This window comes from Asterias amurensis, chromosome 18 (assembly GCF_032118995.1).
Source record: "Asterias amurensis chromosome 18, ASM3211899v1".
NCBI lineage: Eukaryota > Metazoa > Echinodermata > Asteroidea > Forcipulatida > Asteriidae > Asterias > Asterias amurensis.
The window spans coordinates 9,906,610-9,927,597 of NC_092665.1; the positions used below are offsets into that span (position 1 = coordinate 9,906,610).

Here is a 20,988-nt window from a genome sequence, read left to right on the forward strand (position 1 = left end):
GGCGGTTAAAACATACATGCCCCTTACAGTCTTTTCTTCAGCCGTCAGTCAATATTTCCTAAACTACATAAGCTATTTTGACAATCTGTACATCATATGAAAGGGCTTTACGTACTTGACAGAAATGGATATGTTGGTGAACTTTCGTTGACCTTTTGACCTGTTTAAACAGGAAGTGACTGTGAAATGATTTGAAAGGGCGTGGTTTATTGTCTTTTAGGTCGAAATAAACATCCTTTGATGCTTTACCATCACACCATACAAGTCTGGCAAAGGTCTGGTTTAAAACAAATATTACCGATGACGTCACCAAACATACACTTTTACTAGATGACGTAATCATGTGGTTTTGACAGTTTTTGTAATTTGAATCATTTATTACAAATCTTGAGAACAAAGCAAGGTGTAATATTTGTTTTGTAATCCAGGCTTTTACTCCCGGAAACCGAACACCTTGAGTTTGTTCACAAACTCTCAATCTCTAGTTTTATATATAAGTTGTGATACACGAAGTGTGTTGGCCTTGGACAATACTGTTTACCGAAAGGGTCTAATGGCTTTAAATGCATAAACTATAGGGTGCTTCAATGAAAAGAGAAATAAGTACAAAGAAAAAAACATTTTGTTTATCAATAAATGGGCGTGCATGTGCAGTCAAATGTGACTTCCATAGGGGCCCTGGGAGCCATATGGTTGCAAACCTGGATTTCACAGAGACGTGGTGGGCCAAGCGAACAACCCATATTATAGGTGGCTCTCTGCGAAACATACGAAACACACAAGAGGAACTCACTGGAAATGGATTGTTTGCGAGAGGGTTGGTTTAGTGAGTTAAGTACACTCTGGCCTGGTCAGTGCTTGTCGTTGAAAGTAAAGGAAGTCTTGTATCACGAGAAGTCCCAATATCAAGATGTTCTTGTTTTTAAAAGGTGAGATTTGTTGATGTTACATTTACTTATTTTCCCTCCCTCAATGTTTTTTTTTTTTTACAATTCCGTTCTGTATAGTTTTGCTTAAAGGAACACGTTGCCTTGGATCGGTCGAGTTGGTCTTTGAAAAGCGTTCTGTAACCGTTTGTTGTAAAACGTAAATGGTTAGAAAGATATTGTAAAAGTAGAATACAATGATCTACACAAATATGCCTCGAAATTGCGTGGTTTTCTTTTTACCCTGTCGACTAACACGGTCGGCCGTTTATGCGAGTCAAAATTTTGAATCCCATAAATGGCCGACCGTGATAGTTCGCGACGTAAAAGGAAAACCGTGCAATTTCGACGGATACTTGTGTGGATCATTATATTCTACTTTTAAAACATCTTTCTAACCATGTGCATTTTATAACAAACGGTTTCAAACGCTTTTAATAAACCAACTCGTCCGAACCAAGGCAACGTGTTATTAACGTGTACAGAATCAGTTTAGAATATTTAAAACCCACAAAATGTATATAGTATTATGAAATCAGTCGTTAGTTGGCTTTCATGTTATATTGACTGTGTAACATTTTATTGAACTGTTGACTGGATTTTGATGTCATTATTTCGTTCTGGAGTGAGTATTTTATCGTTTTTATATCAGCCCATTTTTACATAGTGGTATGTTACGAATCAAACATGGCCGCGGCCCGCAACCCGGACATTTTACGCACTACAAAACATTTGTTAATGCCATGCTTCTTCTTGCCGTTCTTGAGAATTACATGTGGAGATCTGATCTGTGTCTTCATTCATGTCCTTTGGAATTACGTAAAGTTACCGCGGTGAGGAACATTAATTATGACAATCGTCGTCTTCCAAGTACGGCTGTGAGTAAATGTTTTAAGCATGGATATGTTCATCTGTATGTTCCTGGACCAGATCCTCTAACTGATCTTTAAAGACGTGTTGAAGAACCCGGGTCCAGAGTCATCGGTAAGGTTTCAAGTTGCGACAAGATAAGTGAACTTGACGTCGGTAAATTAGCAAATATACGGTGAACATCCCTCTCCCAGAAAATAACTTACAACCGTCATAAGCTACTTGCTTTGAACGTTTGTTACACACGATTGAGTCCGACGTTGACGCTTAAGTCCGACATTATTTTTGAACCATTTTGTCCGACCCAATGTGTCTTACAAACCATTGTGTCCGACCCAATGTGTCCAAAAAAACCATTGTGTCCGCCCCATTGTGTCCAACAAACCATTGTGTCCGCCCCATTGTGTCCTACAAACCATTGTGTCCGACCCATTCGGTCCTACAAACTATTGTTTCCGACCCATTGTGTCCTACAAACCATTGTGTCCGACCCATTGTGTCCTACAAACCATTGTGTCCGACCCATTGTGTCCTACAAACCATTGTGTCCGACCTTTCGGTCCTACTAACCATTGTGTCCGATCCATTGTGTACTACAAACCATTGTGTCCGCCCCATTGTGTGCTACAAACCACTGTGTCCGACCCATTCGGTCATACAAACCATTGTGTCCGACCTTTGTGTCCTACAAACCATTGTGTCCGCCCCATTGTGTCCAACAAACCATTGTGTCAGCCCCATTGTGTCCAACAAACCATTGTGTCCGCCCCATTGTGTCCAACAAACCATTGTGTCCGACCTTTGTGTCCTACAAACCATTGTGTCCGCCCCATTGCGTCCTACAAACCATTGTGTCCGACCCATTCGGTCCTGTGTCCGACCCAATGTGTCCTACAAACCATCGTGTCCGACCCAATGTGTCTTACAAACCATTGTGTCCGACCCACTCGGTCCTACAAACCATTGTGTCCACTCTTTCAAAAGAGGTATATCATCACCTCAAATGATTACATATTTTGAAACGACAACGTGGAAGTAGCGGGTGGAAAACAACAATCTAAACGTGGCCAACCTAGCTTGCCTATGCAAATTATTATGTCTATGTGAAATGCCTGTCTTCACATTGCATACGCCAGTGTTTGAACTTTGCGCTGTGGAAAGCCCGATCAATGGATGGTAAAATTCATGTCATTAAAACAAATATGTTCATCTAACCAGACAAAAGTCTAGTCAATCTATGGTTTGACCTAGACAAAATTGCAACAGATATGATTTATTTTGCAAGTATCTCCTGAAACCCTCTAAAACTACATATCCAAACAGTAGGAAAAAGTAAGCAGGGGTAATATGCATTATTTGCATACATTAAAAATTACCGTTTTCCCCCTAAAGTACGTATGCACACCCTATACAAAGAAGAAGTTTTATTTTTTCATGGGAATTGTCACTGCATTGTTTCTTTATATTATTAGGAGTACAAAGAAATTCAAAATGGCGGCCATTTTCCGCGCCAAAATCGATTTAACGCATTTAGCTAGGGTAGAGTTTTGAGAACTAAAACGGGGCAAAGAACATTAGAGCTCCTCGCTCAATGTGTCAGTGACTACCTAAGGCGAATTCATACAGTTTATTCCCTTGCATTCGCCACCCGACACCACACTACTGAGCATTCAAAGCCCAGCTTCTTGCAGGTACATCTGCGGGTATCACAGTCTGTTTTGCATTTGCATTAGCCTTGCTCAAGGCAGTCGCATTATTCGCTCCGAAAAAACGCCGCTGTAAACCCACCCGTATACCCTGTGCGTGGTGCGTGCGATCACACCGCATGACCCATCCGTATACACACTGTCACATCGTACGACTACTGTGCACACAAGTCATCCGCACTCGTACCACTAACCGCATGCGGAGGCCGTCAGGCTGACAGCCTTGTCGGGTCTGTAACTTCCGGGTTTAATGTGTTGTATTAAAAAATTTCCACAAGTGGAAAAATTTGGGGGTACTCGGATATGCTAGTATGCAGCCCATGAATATATATATCTTTCGTCAGACCTTTCAGACAACACAGGATGTGAGGCAAATGAATTATTCATTTTGACGTCCAATCACGCACGCCTATCATGCTCGCTGAGCGTCCGTGGTGGTGGTGTGTAGACATGTCTCGTCTTTCGCGGGCATTATGGTAGTGAGCTGACCGTGGGAACTCTTCGCTTATTATAGTAATGAGGCGCACTCGGCACACCGGATAGCACACCCACAGCCCCAAAAATGTAACGCACGAAAAAAGACTATCACCGCGAGCGGCGAAGCCGCGAAGCGCCTTTACCAACTCGTTTTGGGGGCCTTATGTTTTTCTATACATTTGCCAACGATTTTGGTGGGAGAAAATGTAACGAATCTGCATCGAACGTTCTCGCGACGTCATGCAAGTAATTGTGGCTTCTTTACTGGCCAGCAACTCACCACGCTAATGCATTATGCATTACATTTTCTCCCACCAAAATCGTTGGCAAATGTAAAGAAAAACAAGGCCCCAAAACGAGTTGGTAAAGGCGCTTCGCGGCTTTGCCGCTCGCAGTGATAGTCTTTTTTCGTGCGTTACATGTTTGGGGTTGTGCGTGCCATCCGGTGTACCGCGTGCGCCTTGACTAAAGGCTACCTGACGCCCAGCAAAGTAATCAGTTTGGTTTCGATACTATTTATTTGAATAGATGAGACAACAATGTTCATCAAATACAATGGTGAATTTAAGTCATTTAATCTAAGGACATTTTAAAGAAATTCTCAAAAATTCGAAGGAAATTTTGTTTAATCTAAGGGGAAAATAACGTCAATCTTATGAAATTCAATTTTGGGTAGTGGAAGCAAGTGCTCACAAAATAACAGTCAAAACCTTCTTGAATGAGTTTGGAATTCTTATGGAGTGTGCTTTAACGTCGCCAGGTCATCTAGTGATATTGGGTGATCTTAATGCGCATGTTGACGATCCACATTGTGCTGGTGCTGAACAGTTCATTGATTTATTCACTTCTTTTGGATTGGTGCAGCATATTGTTGGGCCGACCCATGTTATGGGTTCACACTCTTGATGTGGTTTTAACCCGGGTTGCTGACCCCTGGCTGTGTAACTTTGTGATTGATTCTTCCATGCCCTCTGATCATGCTTCGATTCATTTTGTGTCTGCATCGACCACCGCCAGTGAAAGTAGTAAAACAACATCGTGTTCTGAACAATATTGACAATGATTCACTAAAAGCTTTAATTTGTTCGTCGCTGGAGGACCCTGCAAAGCAATGCTGATGTGCACCACCTCGCACTATAAAACACCAATTGACAAACCTCGGGCTGATTGTGCTCTCGGTAGGCAACATGATGTTATTTTAGTAAAGCTGGATTTGTCTGCCGCCTTTGACACCATTGACCATGACATTCTTGCAAAAAGATTACATGACCGCTTCGGAATTAGAAGCAAAGTCTATGACTGGCTGAATTCTTTTATGCGTGGTAGAACACAAAGGGTGTCTCTAGGGTCATTGTTGTCAAGGCGGCAGACTCTACAATTTGGAGTGCCACAAGGTTTAGTTCAGAAATTTTTATACTTCATCATTTGTTAATAGTTTGAGCTCCATAAAACGCAGAACTGCAAACAAATCAATACAGAAATTTTGTTTGGGAAAACCGCGTTTTTTTAACGCATCAGCTGAGGGAGAAATTTTACCAGGTACTGATTCAAAGGGCTATCCCCCATGACTCGGGGTCAGCATTCCACGTACAATGCCAAATTGTGTACTCATCTGAATATACGGTTAAAAAACACATAAATTATTTTGTTTCCACATCACTCTTGCCAACTCGAAGTTGTAGTATAACGCCAGCATCAAAGGGAGTGACTATATGTGACAATAACTGATTTTTATTTTGCTAAATTTCATAAATTATTTTATTCCACATCACTCTTGCCAACTCGAAGTTGTAGTATAACGCCAGCATCAAAGGGAGTGACTATACGTGACAATAACTGATTTTTATTTTGCTAAATTTCATAAATTATTTTGTTTCCACATCACTTTTGCCAACTCGAAGTTGTAGTATAACGCCAGCATCAAAGGGAGTGACTATACGTGACAACAACTGATTTTTATTTTGCTAAATTTCAGTGAAAACTACGGCAATGTCCTCATACTGGATGGAGTTATCCAGTGCACAGAGAGAGATGAGTTTAGCTACCATGAAATGATATCCCATCTACCTCTGAATTCACACCCCAACCCCCAAAAGGTAACCAATGTAACAGTCATCCTATGTCTGAAGATAAACTGTAAAAGAACGTACAATTATCTGTAATTCCACCTACTGTCTGACCATTATTATCGTCCACTACAGTGTATTCATTGGTAAAGCATGCTATGCGATATGTTCATGTGGTGAAGGCATCTACACAGTACACAGTCAACCCTCCTACTTTCTTTCATCCGTTCATGTTTTATAAGGGAATAAAAGGGTATCGACGAGTTCTTAATGGGCCGTTTAAAACCGGCAGGGTCGTGGCCGTGCGATAAAGGCCTGATCCGATTACAAGTCACTACTCTTTTATTCCAATTCATAAATGCCATTTTGGTGAAAATATGTAATAACAAATATTATTAGGAAACTCTGTAAAAATGTGTTTCTCAACGTCTAACTCTGTACGTGTGGTGCATTTTTATGAGACAGCGAAATCGCTCAATCCTGGGAACGAGGTTGTGGGCTGACCCGCACAAACGTATCCGAAAACAGTCGGTTATAATTAACTCCTGCCGGGCCCGATTTCATGGCTCTGCTTACCGCCGAATTCTGCGCTAGCGATCACGATTCCCAGCTTACGTGCAAGCACCGAATATCTGTGCTAGCTTTGTAAGCGTAGAATGCCTAGTAACATGGAGTACGCATCGCAGAAGCAAAAAATCGCCGCTAACCCGTGAAATACGCTTGCCGTAAGCACAGAATTCCCACTTTCCGTAAGCGCCATGAAGCTGGGCCATGGGCCCAATTTTATAGAGCTGCTTAACGGTCGGGTTTGTGCTTAACGGGCGCACGAAGTACAGGGACAATTGAAAAAACAAAAGATGCCTCCACAGGGACGCATATTATTTGAGAATGTGCGAAGTAAACGAGTGTACAAAATGTGCAGAAATGTTGTACAATGTATCTTCTTGAAGTTAGTGTGTAAACCTCTCAAGGGGCGCTTTGAACAATTACAAGTAATACATAACAGAAAGAGAGGTGATGATTTTTTGTATCGTCACTCTGCATTTATTTCGCCCGCCATTTTGTCAGCACCTTCTTTCTGGCTTAAAGGCAGTGGGCACTATTGGTAATTACTCAAAATAATCATTGGCATAAAACCTTTCTTGGTGACAAGTAATGGGGAGAGGTTGATGGTATAAAACATTGTGAGAAACGGCTCCCTCTGAAGTGCCATAGTTTTCGAGAAAGAAGTAATTTTCCACAAATTTGATTTCGAGACCTCAGATTTAGAATTTGAGGTCTCGAAATCAACCATCTGAACGCACACAACTTTGTGTGATAAAGGTTATTTTCTTTCATTATTGTCTTGCAACTTCGATGACCGACTGAGCTCAAATTTTCACAGGTTTGTTATTTTATGCATACATGTTGAGATACACCAACTGTAAAGGCTAGTCTTTGACAGTTACCAATAGTATACACAGCCAACCCTTCTTCATGTTTGACCATCCGATATCGTCCTCCGTGTTAACCAGGACCCGATTTCATAGAGCTGCTGAAAGACAGTGGACACTATTGGTAAGTGTCAAAGACCAGTCTTCTCACTTGGTGTATCTCATCATTATTCGTCACCAAGAAAGGTTTTATGCTCATAATTATTTTGATTAATTACCAATAGTGTCCACTGCCTTTAAAGCCATTGGACCCTTTCGGTACAGAAAAAAAAACCACAGATTTACAAATAATTTACAGGGTTTACAGAAGGTAATGGTGAAAGACTTCTCTTGAAATATTAGTCCATGAAATGCTTTACTTTTTGAGAAAACGGTAAAACAATATAAATTCTCGTTAACGAGAATTACGGATTTGTTATAAACACATGTCATGACACGGCGAAACGCGCGAAAACAGGAGTGGGTTTTCCCGTTATTTTCTCCCGACTCCGATGTCCGATTGAGCCTAAATTTCCACAGGATTGTTATTTTATATATAAGTTGTGATACACGAAGTGTGGGACTTGGACAATACTGTTTACCGAAAGTGTATAATGGCTTTAAGTTTGCTTTATAGCAGACACTAGCACGATACCAGTCAGTCATAATTATGTACATGTGACATAGCAGCTTGGCTGGTAAATACTGAAAAGCACCATTCTGCTTGAATTTGCGCCCTGGTTGCAAGTCTGTTTCAAAATCAATTCACGATTGAACGAAGTAGCCTACTACTACACCGCATTGAATAACTCCAGACATTATTGATCAAGCTGTATTAAACCAACTATAATGTTGCACTGTGTATGTCAACATTTGAATATATAAGTCGGTTCATGGATCCATATATGATCGCTCAACAAGTATGCACAATAAGTAAAAAAAAAAAACGTTTGTTAAAACTAGATTTGGTTTGCACTGACAAAGGCGGACATGCTTGACATTACATCAATCACCTAGACTGGGCATGATTGTATTGTCAACGATTATCAACTTTTTTTCACAAGCTTACAAACCGTACACGTTTTCAAAACCACCTTTTTCTACATAATAAAGAACCTTGAAAATGAAAAACATGCGAACCGTGTTAAATACACTTTCGGTACAGAACACAAATTAAAATTTCACAGATTTGCAAATAATTTACAGGGTTTACAGAAGGTAATGGTTAAAGACTTATCTTGAAATATTATTCCATGAAATGCTTTACTTTTTGAGAAAACATTAAAACAATATCAATTCTCGATAGCGAGAATTACAGATTTATTTTAAACACATGTCATGACACGGCGAAACGTGGGGAAACAAGGGTGGTTTTCCCCGTTATATTCTCTTGACTCCGATGACCGATTGGGCCTAAATTTTCACAGGTTTGTTATTTTATATATAAGTTCTGGTTCAAGAAGTGTGAGCCTTGGACAATACTGTTTACCGAAAGTGTCCAATGGCTTTAAATAAGAGCAAATAAATTATAGAGATTAAAGAAATAATATGAGGATCAGGAACGTACAACGAGAGCGTACGGCTGACATAAACCACTCCCTCCCAAGGGAACGGTTTGTACGCCTGTCCAAATGTAGAAAATATTGTGAACAGCCCCTAAGTTTCAGTGAGTATTAAAACCCATGAGCTACGAGACAATAAAAATGGAGATATATAGTCCACAAAGTTATTTCGCTCTTCGGTTTTGCCTTCCAAAAAGGCCTTTCTCTATACCTAAACAACATTTTCACCTACATTCATATGCAGACGACCGTAAGTGCAGGCTTTGCCCAACGTCACTGAAAGCAAAGCTTACGAAGCTTACATCACTGCACGTTTGTCCAATGAGATTATTGTATCCATTGATATCGCTGGTTCTGAAAAGCAAGTACCTGCCTTGACCTGTCTTTATTCAGGGCCACTCTAGAGCATACTATTGATTGTTTACCTTTCAGGTCTTAGTGGTTGGTGGCGGTGATGGTGGAGTCATACGAGAGGTTGTGAAACACCCACAAGTGGAGAGTGTCACTCAGTGTGAAATCGATGAGGTAAAATTTGTACTAATATACCCAGTTTCGAGATGTGACAATTACCGGACTCCACGTCTGGGATAAATCTTGGTTTTGTACTTACTGCGCGAGTTTAGTCCAGCACTGCTATAAAAGCGCAAACGCGGCTCTGTGTTAAATACCATCGGTGTACATTACTTTGATGGTTCACTTTAGAAACATCTTCTTCGAAGCTGGTGACTGCCTTGTGTTGTGCTGTTAACCCTTAAGGGTTACTGCTGCTCTCACTTTTCAAAGCTTTATGTTCTGTTTCATTGAGCATTATGCCTGTAATTGGTCTAAGATTGCACCACATGGCATCTAAAGTGCCCAGAACCCAGTCCGCAAAATCCCCCCCCCCCCCCCCCCTATCACTTGTCTGGGTCCATCCTTGACGATGCTGGTCATGATTGGGATGAAACGCCGTTTGAGTATTAAATATGCAGACATAATAAGAATACGAAGCTATAGTTGAGTTGTTGTTGTTGTTTAGATATAATTACCAATAGTAAACAAATTGTGCATCGAAACTTGAAAAAGGGCCTTAATTTCCAACATCTGAGAGGGGGCACATATCACCCCTCAGACTCCCTAGATTGCACCAGAGAGCATCTCCGGTCTAAAAGTTTCCCCGGGCCCTAATAAAGTGGGTCCCGGACCCAACGCTGTAAACGTTAGACTTACGATGTCTCCCCCCCCCCCCCGCCGCCATCTTTTTAGACAAATTGACGCCCCTAAGGGGCAACAAGTATGAGTAATCTTTTTTTATGCAAACCCTTCGGTGCTAATAACTGATATAAAGTGAATGACGTAACAATGCAAATCCATGTTGAACGAGCAATCTGTCGATGTCTGAGCCGCCTAATTTTCGCTTATACTCGTAAGCACATTGATCTGCATGAAAATTTACGGCGGAGAAGGCTTGTCTTGATAAACAGACGAACAGTTGTTCAAACACAAAACAATTATTTACTTACCCTCGAACCCGGGCTGTTGTTAAAATTATACAGCGCTGGAAATCGACCAACGTTGGGGACGATCGAGGTTCTCTACGATGTACCTTTGCGTATGTCGCACCCTTAGCCATATAACAGTATACAATATTGATGCACGGTGTGACGGGGACATGGCGTTTTGTACACTCGAGGGGAAAATGGCACCCGAGGCGAAGCGTGCAACAATTGTTTTTCTATACAATTGTATAATTGTTAATCCTCTTCTCGAAGTTCTGTTGTCATTTTCAAACATTATTACGACGGATTATTCATTGTTTATCAAGCAGACGAACAAGAAACAATATCCCTCGAACCCGCAGTTGTTTCGTACACGACCAACGCTGAACGATCAAGGTGACGTACACCGGTGTACATCACTTTTCATGTTACCCGGTGTGGCGGTCTCGGAGCTCCGGCGGTCTCAGAGCTCCAGATTACCAAATACGGTAGTATTACGTCATGCCGTGCCTGCGCACACCAAGCGAAAGTAGTCGATTTTAGCGCCGTGCCGAGTACACTCTCGTAGTAGACTTATTCTCGGAGGTCTCGAAGATTTATTCGCGGAGGTTAGGGGGCAGGGGTACGGGGAGGTATCGTGTTATAGCAGCATGTAGAGCACCGGAGACTTACGCCCGCAACGACAGCATGCTACGTCATCCCGGAAAGCTTGGCACGCCAGAGATCTGAGACCGTGATTACTGCGTGCCGAAATCTCCGGTGACGTCACCCGGAGCTCTGAGACTTCCGGAGCGCTGAGGCCGCCACACCAGCTCGTCGAGTCATGTAACATGCGTTTTTGTTGCGCGTCACATGATTGGGTCTCGATCAATCAAACTTCACAGTTTGTTACCGACGTATAACAAACGTCTTTGTATCACAAGGCGTGTTTGGTTTTCGACCATACAAGACAAGCTCGTGGCTAAATCATTTCGGGTTTGATTTTGAATGTCTGGTAAGTTAACACTCAAATTAGATTCCCCATCAGAGTATCCAGTTTCTCTAACTCTTGGTTTAGGGCAAGCTTTTCCAGTAAGCCCTGCCAGTACCATTGTTTCATTTACATAAAATACTGTTGCTATTCAGAATGGCTAACATGTACTCTAAAATCTCCAAGGTCAAAAATTGAGCCGGATTCTGAGTCCCGTTGAGCATGAATTATTTCTGGGTCAAGTTGTTCTTTGGATTCTAAGTTCTTACAAGTTATTGGTAATTTTTAGCCAGTTTACTGGTCAACTTGACCCGGAAAAGGGTCATGCTCGACGGGACTCGGAATCAGGGTCAATTCTGACCTAGGAGTTTTTGAGTGATAGGTGCCGGTGCCCGCCGTCTATTGCCAAAGCTTGCCCAAAACCACATAACCGGCCGTAACCAAATGAGCAGGTCGATTTACCGGTACTAAATATTCTTCAAATCTATTACTCGCATAGTGGCATATTTTAAATATAAACATACAGGTTCCCAATGTTGTACTGTCACTGAAAAAATCTTGGTTATTTTCTTTTCGTTTGATCTTCAGAAAGTTATAGAAGTCAGTAAGAAGTACCTCCGAACGATGTCCAGTGGATTTGAAAGTCCCAAGCTAACGCAGCACATAGGAGACGGGTTTGCGTTTATGAAACAACATCTCAACGAGTTTGACGTCATCATTACAGACTCATCAGATCAGATAGGTATACCCCCCCCCCCCCCAATGAATACGAGGAAGTGAAGTAGTATGGCTCGGTCATTTTCCTGTCCAACCCGATTCAGAAGAAAATATAAATATATAAAAACCATAACATCGGTTTATAAAATGGTTGTCCGTTATATGCATTGTCCGAAAGTACCACATTATCAAGTATTTGAGGTGCGGGAATCACAGAGGTCAGAAAGCCAGAAAAGGGTTTTGGGTTGCCCCTCTAAAAAGAACTCGTAGATGTACTATAACAAACCAGGTCTCGAAGGTTTATTCGCGGAGGTTAGGGGGCAGGGGTACTGGGAGGTATCGTATAGCAGCATGTAGAGCACCGGAGACTTACGCCCGCAACGACAGCATGCTACGTCATCCCGGAGAGCTTTGCACGCCAGAGATCTGAGACCGTGATTACTGCGTGCCTAAATCCCCGGTGACGTCACCCGGAGCTCTGAGTACGCCGGAGCTCGGAGGCCACCACACCGGATAAAGAGCGCTTTATCCGTTTTAAAATTTTAAGCAGGGATTGAAAGCCGTAGTGTGAACACCTCCGGGTTAATATTTGATCCGTGTTGAGTGTGCTTGGCGCAGTTAGTGAGTACGTTTCTGGTACGGACACTGTTCAGATCGTCATCGACCTATTCCATTCCTGTATACATTTTTTCAAAGGATGGTGGTTTTAATCTCATATATTCCTCATAAATAACAACAAGTAATTGTCTTGTTTGGTTTTAGGTTTTTTCCGTTTTCAACCATAATTATCAATGACTTCACGTTTTAGCCTATTAAAATAGTCCTGCTCATAATGACGAACACAAAACTCAATTCAACACCAAAAACGACGGAATATCACTCATTCCCAAAATGTTTATGTCACTTAAAGACAGTGGACACTATTGGTAATTGTCAAAGACTAGTCTTCTCACTTGGTGTATCTGTGAAAATTTGAGCTCAAATTGGTCGTCGAAGTTGCGAGATGATAATGAAAGAAAAAACACCCTTGTCACACGAAGTTGTGTGCGTTTTGATGGTTGATTTCGAGACCTCAAGTTCTAAATCTGAGGTCTCCCAATCAAGTTTGTGGAAAATTACTTCTTTCTCGAAAACTATGACACTTAAGGGGGAGCCGTTTCTCACAATGTTTTATATCATCAACTTCTCCCCATTACTCGTCACTAAATAATGTTTTATGCTAAAAATTATTTTGAGTAATTACCAATAGTGTCCACTGCCAACAGAAACAGAGGAAACTTTTGTTTAAAAGTTAATGTTGAGTTCATGTTTGTGCAAATGTTGACTAAAGTATCATTATTTTAATTGTTTGGCCAGGTCCCGCAGCTGAACTGTTTGAGGATTCATACTATGTACTCTTGACAAAGGCTTTAAAACCTGGGGGAATTATTTGCACCCAAGGTAAAGTATGTTTGTAATAGTGTAGAGATTGTTTCATCATGAACAAACTTATCACTATCAAAATACAACTGCATATTTTGTTTGATTCTCTTAGACTTTGTCTTTCGTATAAGTCTCTATTAAAGGAACATTACAGAATTGGTTTTGCTAGCAAACGAATTGCTGACAGTGTAAGCACTTCATGTATTCCACCATATACATGAACTGACAAACCTGTAGAAGTTTGAAATCGATCGGCCATCTGGGTCACGAGAAAATTTTGCATTGCATCGATGCCAAAACAAAAATAAGTAAAACGCTCACTGAGCGATAAACTCTAAACGCGAAGTCAGATTATTTATTTCTCATCCAATAATAATATGACATTTCAGACAGAAATATTTTAAGGGATGTTTTCTTCTACTATCATCATTAGACCGTGTAAGTTATATGTAAATCTGTGATCTTCACGATTTTTGATCCTTACCAATTCTATAACGTTCATTATGTTGTTATTTATTTTGCATCTGTGGACATCTCAGTCATCGACTATGTCTGTTCAGTAAATCATTGCATTCCAGCGATAGATGATGTATTATGTCAATGGGGCGGATGTGGTCAAATTTCATGAAACACTTTAGCAGAAAATTTCGCCTAAAATTATTCTTGTGCACAAATAAACAAAACCAGGATACCAGTCAAATGGTGAATGTGAGCTGGTAACCATATATGCGGGTGTGCATTGGCTACGCACGTGTGTGTGTTGGCTTACGGGAGCTCCGTTTTAGTAAACAGCAATGGACCCCACAAACGAATTGCTTGTGCAACATGGAACCCCACAAGGTAACACTTAAGGAAATGGAATAGTTGAAAAACAATGGCAGGATCCCATAAACCCGACCCAAAACAGAGCTGAACGGAAAAGGAATTGTGTTTAATATGGGATGTTCTCAAGTTAGAACATTAAAGTTAGGGGGGGCGTGTGTGGGTGTGTGTGGGTGTGTTTCGGCAGCTCTATGATATTGGGCCCACGGTGTAGACATAACAAATTGTGATTTACATGGGATAAAGCATGCCATTTTAATCACAGTCGATCTTTTCACACTGCAACAAAACTCAAGGGAATTTCCCTGGAAATAAGTTATTCCGTGGAAATAATTAAGCGTGCTCAGGGGTAGGGATGAGGTTGAAACGTTTTTCCGTGAGACGACCGTGCATAAAGTATTCCTTGGAAATAGTAATCCCGGAAGTAAGTTACCAAATTGGGGATATTAGAACAGTTGCTGGGGTGGCAGTTTAGTTAAAAACTCCCGGGATATTCCAAGAGTTTATTTTCCGGAAAAATCGCTCTGTAGTGTAAAAAGGGTTTTTCGTGTCTTGACTACTCTACCAACTGAGCTATCTAGCACTGATGAATAATGTTTACGACTGCAGTAGTGAAAATGTTTTCTTATGTCAAATTATGTTCCATTCGACGATTGAGACAAATCTGTGTTTGTAACAGTTGGTCCTCTGACAAACATCAAGTTAACTGAACTTCTGCCAGAAGGCGGTCCAAAACTCGTTTTGAACTTGCTTATACAACTTTCCACTCATAACACTTTGATGATGCATTATAATTTCTTCAGAAGAATGTGTGTGGTTGAACTTGGAAGAGGTCAAGACGCTGCATAAGTTCTGCAAGACATTGTTTCCAGTCGTTGACTACGGTTATTGTACCATTCCTTCATATCCAAGTGGTCAAATTGGGTTCACATTGTGCAGTCTTAATCCGGTAGGTACCAAAAGTGTTGATACACTTATCTAAAGCTCCCTAACTATGTATGTATAACATAAAGTATGCTGAGCTGGGTATGTGTGGACATATTTCCACATAGTGTTTCAAACCCTGCCTTTTATATAATCCTATTCTCAGGTTAGGTCCACACTTTGTACTTCCGAATGGAACAGTCCGCGGTCCAGTAGATCTTGGAATCCCACTCCAGTCCAATAACTAGCAGGAGTTTAGGCTATTGACCCCTTGCACGCGCATCACACGCGGCAAACAATGCCACGCCCACCATGTTGGTGGGCAGTTAGGTTTACGTGTATTAACGCCGCGACGCCTAAAATGCACACTTTACTGCATAACGCGCAGCATAGAGTTATATAATGAAAACGCACAGTGAAGTAGACCTTATGCACATGACGTCATTTCAGTTCGGCGCCCTCGCCTTGAGGTCAAAAGGAGGTTCATTGGCCAATCTATGTGCGTTTCGATTGTTTCGTTACCGTTTGACCTCAAATTGCCCACCAGGGCCCAATTTCATGGCTCTGCTTACCGCCGAATTCTGCGCTTACGATCACGATTCCCCGCTTACGTGCAAGCGCCGAATTTCTGTGCTAGCCTTGTAAGCCTAGAATGCCTAGTAACGGGGAGTACGCACGCGCAGAAGCCAAAATTCGCCGCTAACCCGTGAAATAAGCACAGAATTCCCTGCTTCCGTAAGCGCCGATTCTGTGCTTACGGTAAGCAGAGCCATGAATTTGGGCCATGTAGTGTATACGCCTCTCTTAATATTTATGCATGAGGTACGTCACAATGCTAACTCAAAACGAGGCGATGGGCGCAGCCACTGTGATGGGGAATGTGCGCCCATAGCCTCATTTTGGGTAAGAATTATGACGTCATGCATAAATATTAAGAGAGGCGTATGGCGCATTCAAGATTTTTCTGCTGATGACGTCAGGTGAAATGGGTCAATAGGTTTTACAACCTTGTGATTGAAGTCACTTTTGTTTGGAGGTGTTAATCCTTAAAAGAGGCTGGATGAGAATGGAAGGGTCTTATTGAAGAAGACGAGCAGAGCACGGTCTTGCTGTCTCCAAAATTGGGTTCTCAAAACCAACTCTTATTCCCCATACATGTTCATTCTCATGATTGATCATGATTGTTGCATGAGTAGCCGGGGTTATGCTTGTGGAAAGTGTTGTTTCCGAGAAGAGCCTGGATGAGATAACTTCTGTCTCAAAGATTGTGTTCTCAAAGCCAACACTTCTGTCCAAAACAGATTTTATTCTCATGATTATTCACCGTAAACCTTCTTCGTGTTCGATGTATTTCGTTTGTTTCATTTTCTGTTGTTCTTTAAAAACCGGTATAGTTTAAAACACGCCTTTGAAAATATGGTAGTGTCTGTCCTGCTGGTTAATGTTGACGCTTTCTATCCTGAAACAATGTGTTTTGTTTTCGGTATTAATAGGACAGACAACAGGTTGTTTTTGTCTTTACTTTTAAGTGTTTTGTTCTGTACCTTTCCGTCTGAAGGACACAAACTTCAGGAAACCAATTCGCAGCTGCACAAATGAAGTCAAGAAGACCCTGAATCTGAAATACTACAATAGTGACATTCACAAAGCAGCCTTTGTCCTCCCTGAATTTGCCAGAAAGGTGAGAACGAAATGTTCTTAAAGTGAATGTTATCATTGATTCAGTAATTACAGAAACAAGAATTGCAGGGTATGCTTTTTCTGATCTTTTTCCTGAGAGTAATCCTCAGAAAGATAGAACAGGAAGAGTGATTAAATATCCTTCTAATTTTTTTTTTTTTTTAATCTTCAATTTCTGGTAAAAATGAGGTCATACACTGTGTCCCACAATTCCTTATAGGAATAAAAGTATTCTTGCCTTGCTTATTTTAGTGAGAAATTCCCTCTTTCTTAAAAACTGGATTACTTCATAATGTTTTATGCTATTAACAGCTCTCCCATGCTCGTTACCAAGTAAGTTTGTTGTGCTAATAATATTTAATTACCAAAATTTTCAAAACCCTTGTCACACTGAACATAAGACTCTCACCAGGATTTCACAGTAATACATACCAGGTGTGTACCGGTTGCTCTATAGCCAACAGCTTTATCCATAAAACCCCATGCTGGCAAATCACATTGAAATTCCCTCCACTTTTTCTCTGGAAAAAAAAAGAAAATGAAAAAATGAAGAAAAAAAAATGCATGCCACAAATTACACAAATCCCTTTGGTAAATTATGTATATCAATTAGTGCCCTGGTCATAGGGCCAAAAACATCCCTTTTAATGTTTCTCATCAACTCCCTTGGAAGTATACAACCTGGGCAACAGTTTGTATCGCTCCAAAGGCTTTTTCATTCACAATATCAACCTCTACCCTCGCAGGTACTCATTTATAACCCGAAGAGAAGCAATTATAGTAAAGTATCTTGCTCAAGGACACAAGTGTCACGACCGGGATTCGAACCCACACTCTGGTGACTTAGCACCAGAACTTTGACTGTTCTTAACCACTCGGCCATGACACTCTAAAAGGATGTAAGCTTTGTAAACTTGAATATTTTCTTTGTTTCCGACTTTTAGTTTTTGGAAAACGAAGATGACGGAGAAAATGAAAAGTAATCCCAACAAAATGGTGATAAGCTAGATTGAGCATGGACAGACTACCAGTGAGTGGACATGATTGTTGGAACCAAATGAAGCAACGTCTTAATTATGAGAAGTACATGTAGGTTACGTGTGGTTCTGATACGAACTCAATGTGTACCAGAGGTTTCAAAAGTTAGTCAAATAGCACGTCACAATGTTGAAGCACAAACCTGCGTATTCCTCACAATGCAAATTCAACAAAACCTGGATATTGTTGGATTTGTGTTAATTTTCTTAATTATTTTTATTTTCGTTTTATTCATTCAAACTTGATCTCATCACGTTTTAATGTTATTTGACAGAATTATTATAGCGTTTAAATTCACGTTTGCGGGATGTTAAATTGTGTGAACAAGGGCAATAAAATATTCTAAACGCAGTTTAAAATTATACAAATCATTATAATTGACATTATTATTTTTTATTGTATCATGCAAGTAGAATCTTAGCTAATTGGTGGTTGTTTTATTCTGGTATCCTTTTTTTTTTCTTTTTTTTTTTTAGGTTTTTAGTTTTTAACCCACGCCCCCCACATACCGAAATGGGTAGGTAGGGAGACCGTGCATGTCCCGTGCGTATTCTAACAACCACTTTGGTCTTATAAACTGCGCCAATAAAGTATCTAAACACTTACAAATGGTCAGATATATCGGAACCTGAAATAGTATGCCAAAAAATAATTATTCATTTCTATTCACCGTTAATTTCTGCACATTTTGACACATCTTGTGTTGCGCTACGATGTAGTTTAGTGGATTTATGGACACTTGAGTGGCTTAAGGTCGAATTTCAAAAGTTGCAAAAGCCCCTATTCAAGCTAAATCGTTGTATTGTGACGAGTAAGATCAGCGTTTCTTTTGCCCGCCCTTAATCAGGCCTAGAAGTTCGCTTGACTCCGCGAGAATCAAAATGGATTCTCGCTGAAGAATTTCGCGAGAATCCAAGATTCTCCTAAATTTCGGGGAAGGATTCTGGCATATTTTTGGGGAGAATTTCTGTTTTATTGCATATATTTTTACATGAATATTTGCTAAATGAAGTGTTTTGAAAATAAAGCAATTATGAGAAGACATAACAGGGGTTTCTCTTAACTTTTTGTTTCAATCGCGTGTATTGAATACACCAAATTTTGTAAAGTGTAAAAAAAAAATAAAAAAAAAATAAAAAAAAAACATTTAAAAAAAAAAATTGTGTAATAAGTGAAGTCCTTAGAATTGCGTTTTTGGACGATTTTATCTCTTAATTCATGCCCTAAATCATCCGTTTTCCATCAAAAATAATTCTATGAATTCGAGATTTGAGGATCAGTTGTTTTGAACATGTCTTGAACTCCGTTTGCAACGAAATCTTTGAGAACCAACGATCGGTCACTGAGAAATAATTCAATTAATTTTGCCCCCGCAATAACGCCTTCCGTCGGCAAAAGTTGTTCGTGTTATTAGAATTTCTCCTCCAAGGCTGTGCATTGTGCACAATCTGCAGGCGTAATGCACAGCGTGCAGCATTTCTTTACTCCGTTGGTGAACGTGTACTGCACTGAATTCTAGTCAAGAAGATCGTGAATATGGAACTACCAACTGCCGTCAACGGCCAATCACAGCATGCGGTTTAGAATGTTGGTTAGACTGAACTTTGGTCGACCGTGTGTGTGTGTGTGAAGCGATGGGATACTCGGCACCATGTAGTTTGTGCATCGTGTTTTTCCACGTGTATAAAAGCAGATTAATTCCGTGAGCTTACTATCCAGGGAGACTATTGGTCCAAAACGGGATCTTTTGCGCTATCAACCAATCCGCGGACAGGATAAAACAAAATATACTGGGGTTCGTTTTTGGGCTGGAACCAATAACTGTTCCGGTCCTTGGCTTGTGTTTACCAACGACTTAAATTCAACCGAACTACATCGTGTATTATTACAGGCAGGGAGTGCGTGGTGTGTGACGAACGATGACGGCCGTTTAGGGTTAAGGATCAGACGACGACTCGACTCGACAGCGACGTGAATGTTTTTAAAAACTAACTTTATGTCGGATAAACGGAACTAAAAAAATAAAACTAGAGGTTCTTAGTACAAATATATTCATGTTGACCCAAATGTAAAGCCGAGAAAGTGATTTTCCCCTTCTAAATGCTGGCAATTTCACGCGAATCTACTCAGATTCGCGGCGTCTTCGCCGGGCGCGAATCTTCGCGCGAATCGATTCGCGGATTCGCGTCGGATTTCTAGGCCTGCTTAATAAATGATTTGTTTGTCGCGTTTTGGGTAAATCGGTTGCGATGAACATCAGCAATAATTGTCAGTAACCAAGCAAAGGGGTCAAAGATGGGAGGCATACAACAAAATGGGTTAAGAGCCAGAATCCCTGATTATGGTAAGACAGGGAAAGGTGTTTCAAGATAACAGGAAAGATGGCTCAACTGACCAAACAGGAAAGAGGACGGATCGTTGGTTTGATTGAAGCCGGTATGTCGATTCGAGCTGCAGCTCATCAAGTTGGAACGTCACCAGCGACGGTCAGTAAAATGGTGGAATGGCTACCAAGCTCAGGGAAATGTGGACAACCTGCCAAGGAGTGGCCGCCCGAGTGTGACTTCTGCAGCAGAAGAAAGTGAACAAGTCCATCAAGCCTGACACCACTCTCGAGGGATTGCGACGCATCCTGATCAGGAAATGGCAGGGGATTGACCAGGGACAGATCAGATGTCTCGTTTGGAGTATGAGAAGACCACTCCTTGCCGTTAACAGTGATGGAGGACACACCAAGTATTGAGGACAGGATATCAGCAGTTTTAGAGTTAAAGATACGGCCATAAATTTCATGGTCAAGTAAACGAAACGAGTTTGTGTCTTTTATCTTGATTTTGTCTGTGTGTGAGGCTGGTGTGAGTTCCCTTCTGGAATTGGGGAGAATAGGGGCTTTTGCAACTTTTGAAATTCGACCTTAA

General features: G+C 40.9%; 2 protein-coding genes across 2 annotated transcripts in view; one reads left to right on the forward strand and one right to left on the reverse strand.

Moving 5' to 3' along the window:
* LOC139951123 (uncharacterized) overlaps window positions 1-10,560 on the reverse strand; it is a 29,768-nt gene extending 19,208 nt beyond the window's left edge. Inside the window, exon 1 of the mRNA XM_071949966.1 lies at window positions 10,522-10,560. The gene's annotated coding sequence lies outside the window, so the exon portion shown is untranslated. The remainder of the gene's footprint in view (window positions 1-10,521) is intronic.
* On the forward strand, window positions 732-20,988 carry LOC139951122 (spermidine synthase-like). The gene is made up of 8 exons (XM_071949964.1): window positions 732-929; window positions 5,955-6,075; window positions 9,452-9,544; window positions 12,056-12,209; window positions 13,541-13,624; window positions 15,232-15,377; window positions 16,911-17,033; window positions 17,977-20,988. The coding sequence occupies exons 1-8, from the start codon at window positions 799-801 to the stop codon at window positions 18,013-18,015; spliced, it is 891 nt and encodes a 296-aa protein (XP_071806065.1). The 5' UTR covers window positions 732-798; the 3' UTR covers window positions 18,016-20,988.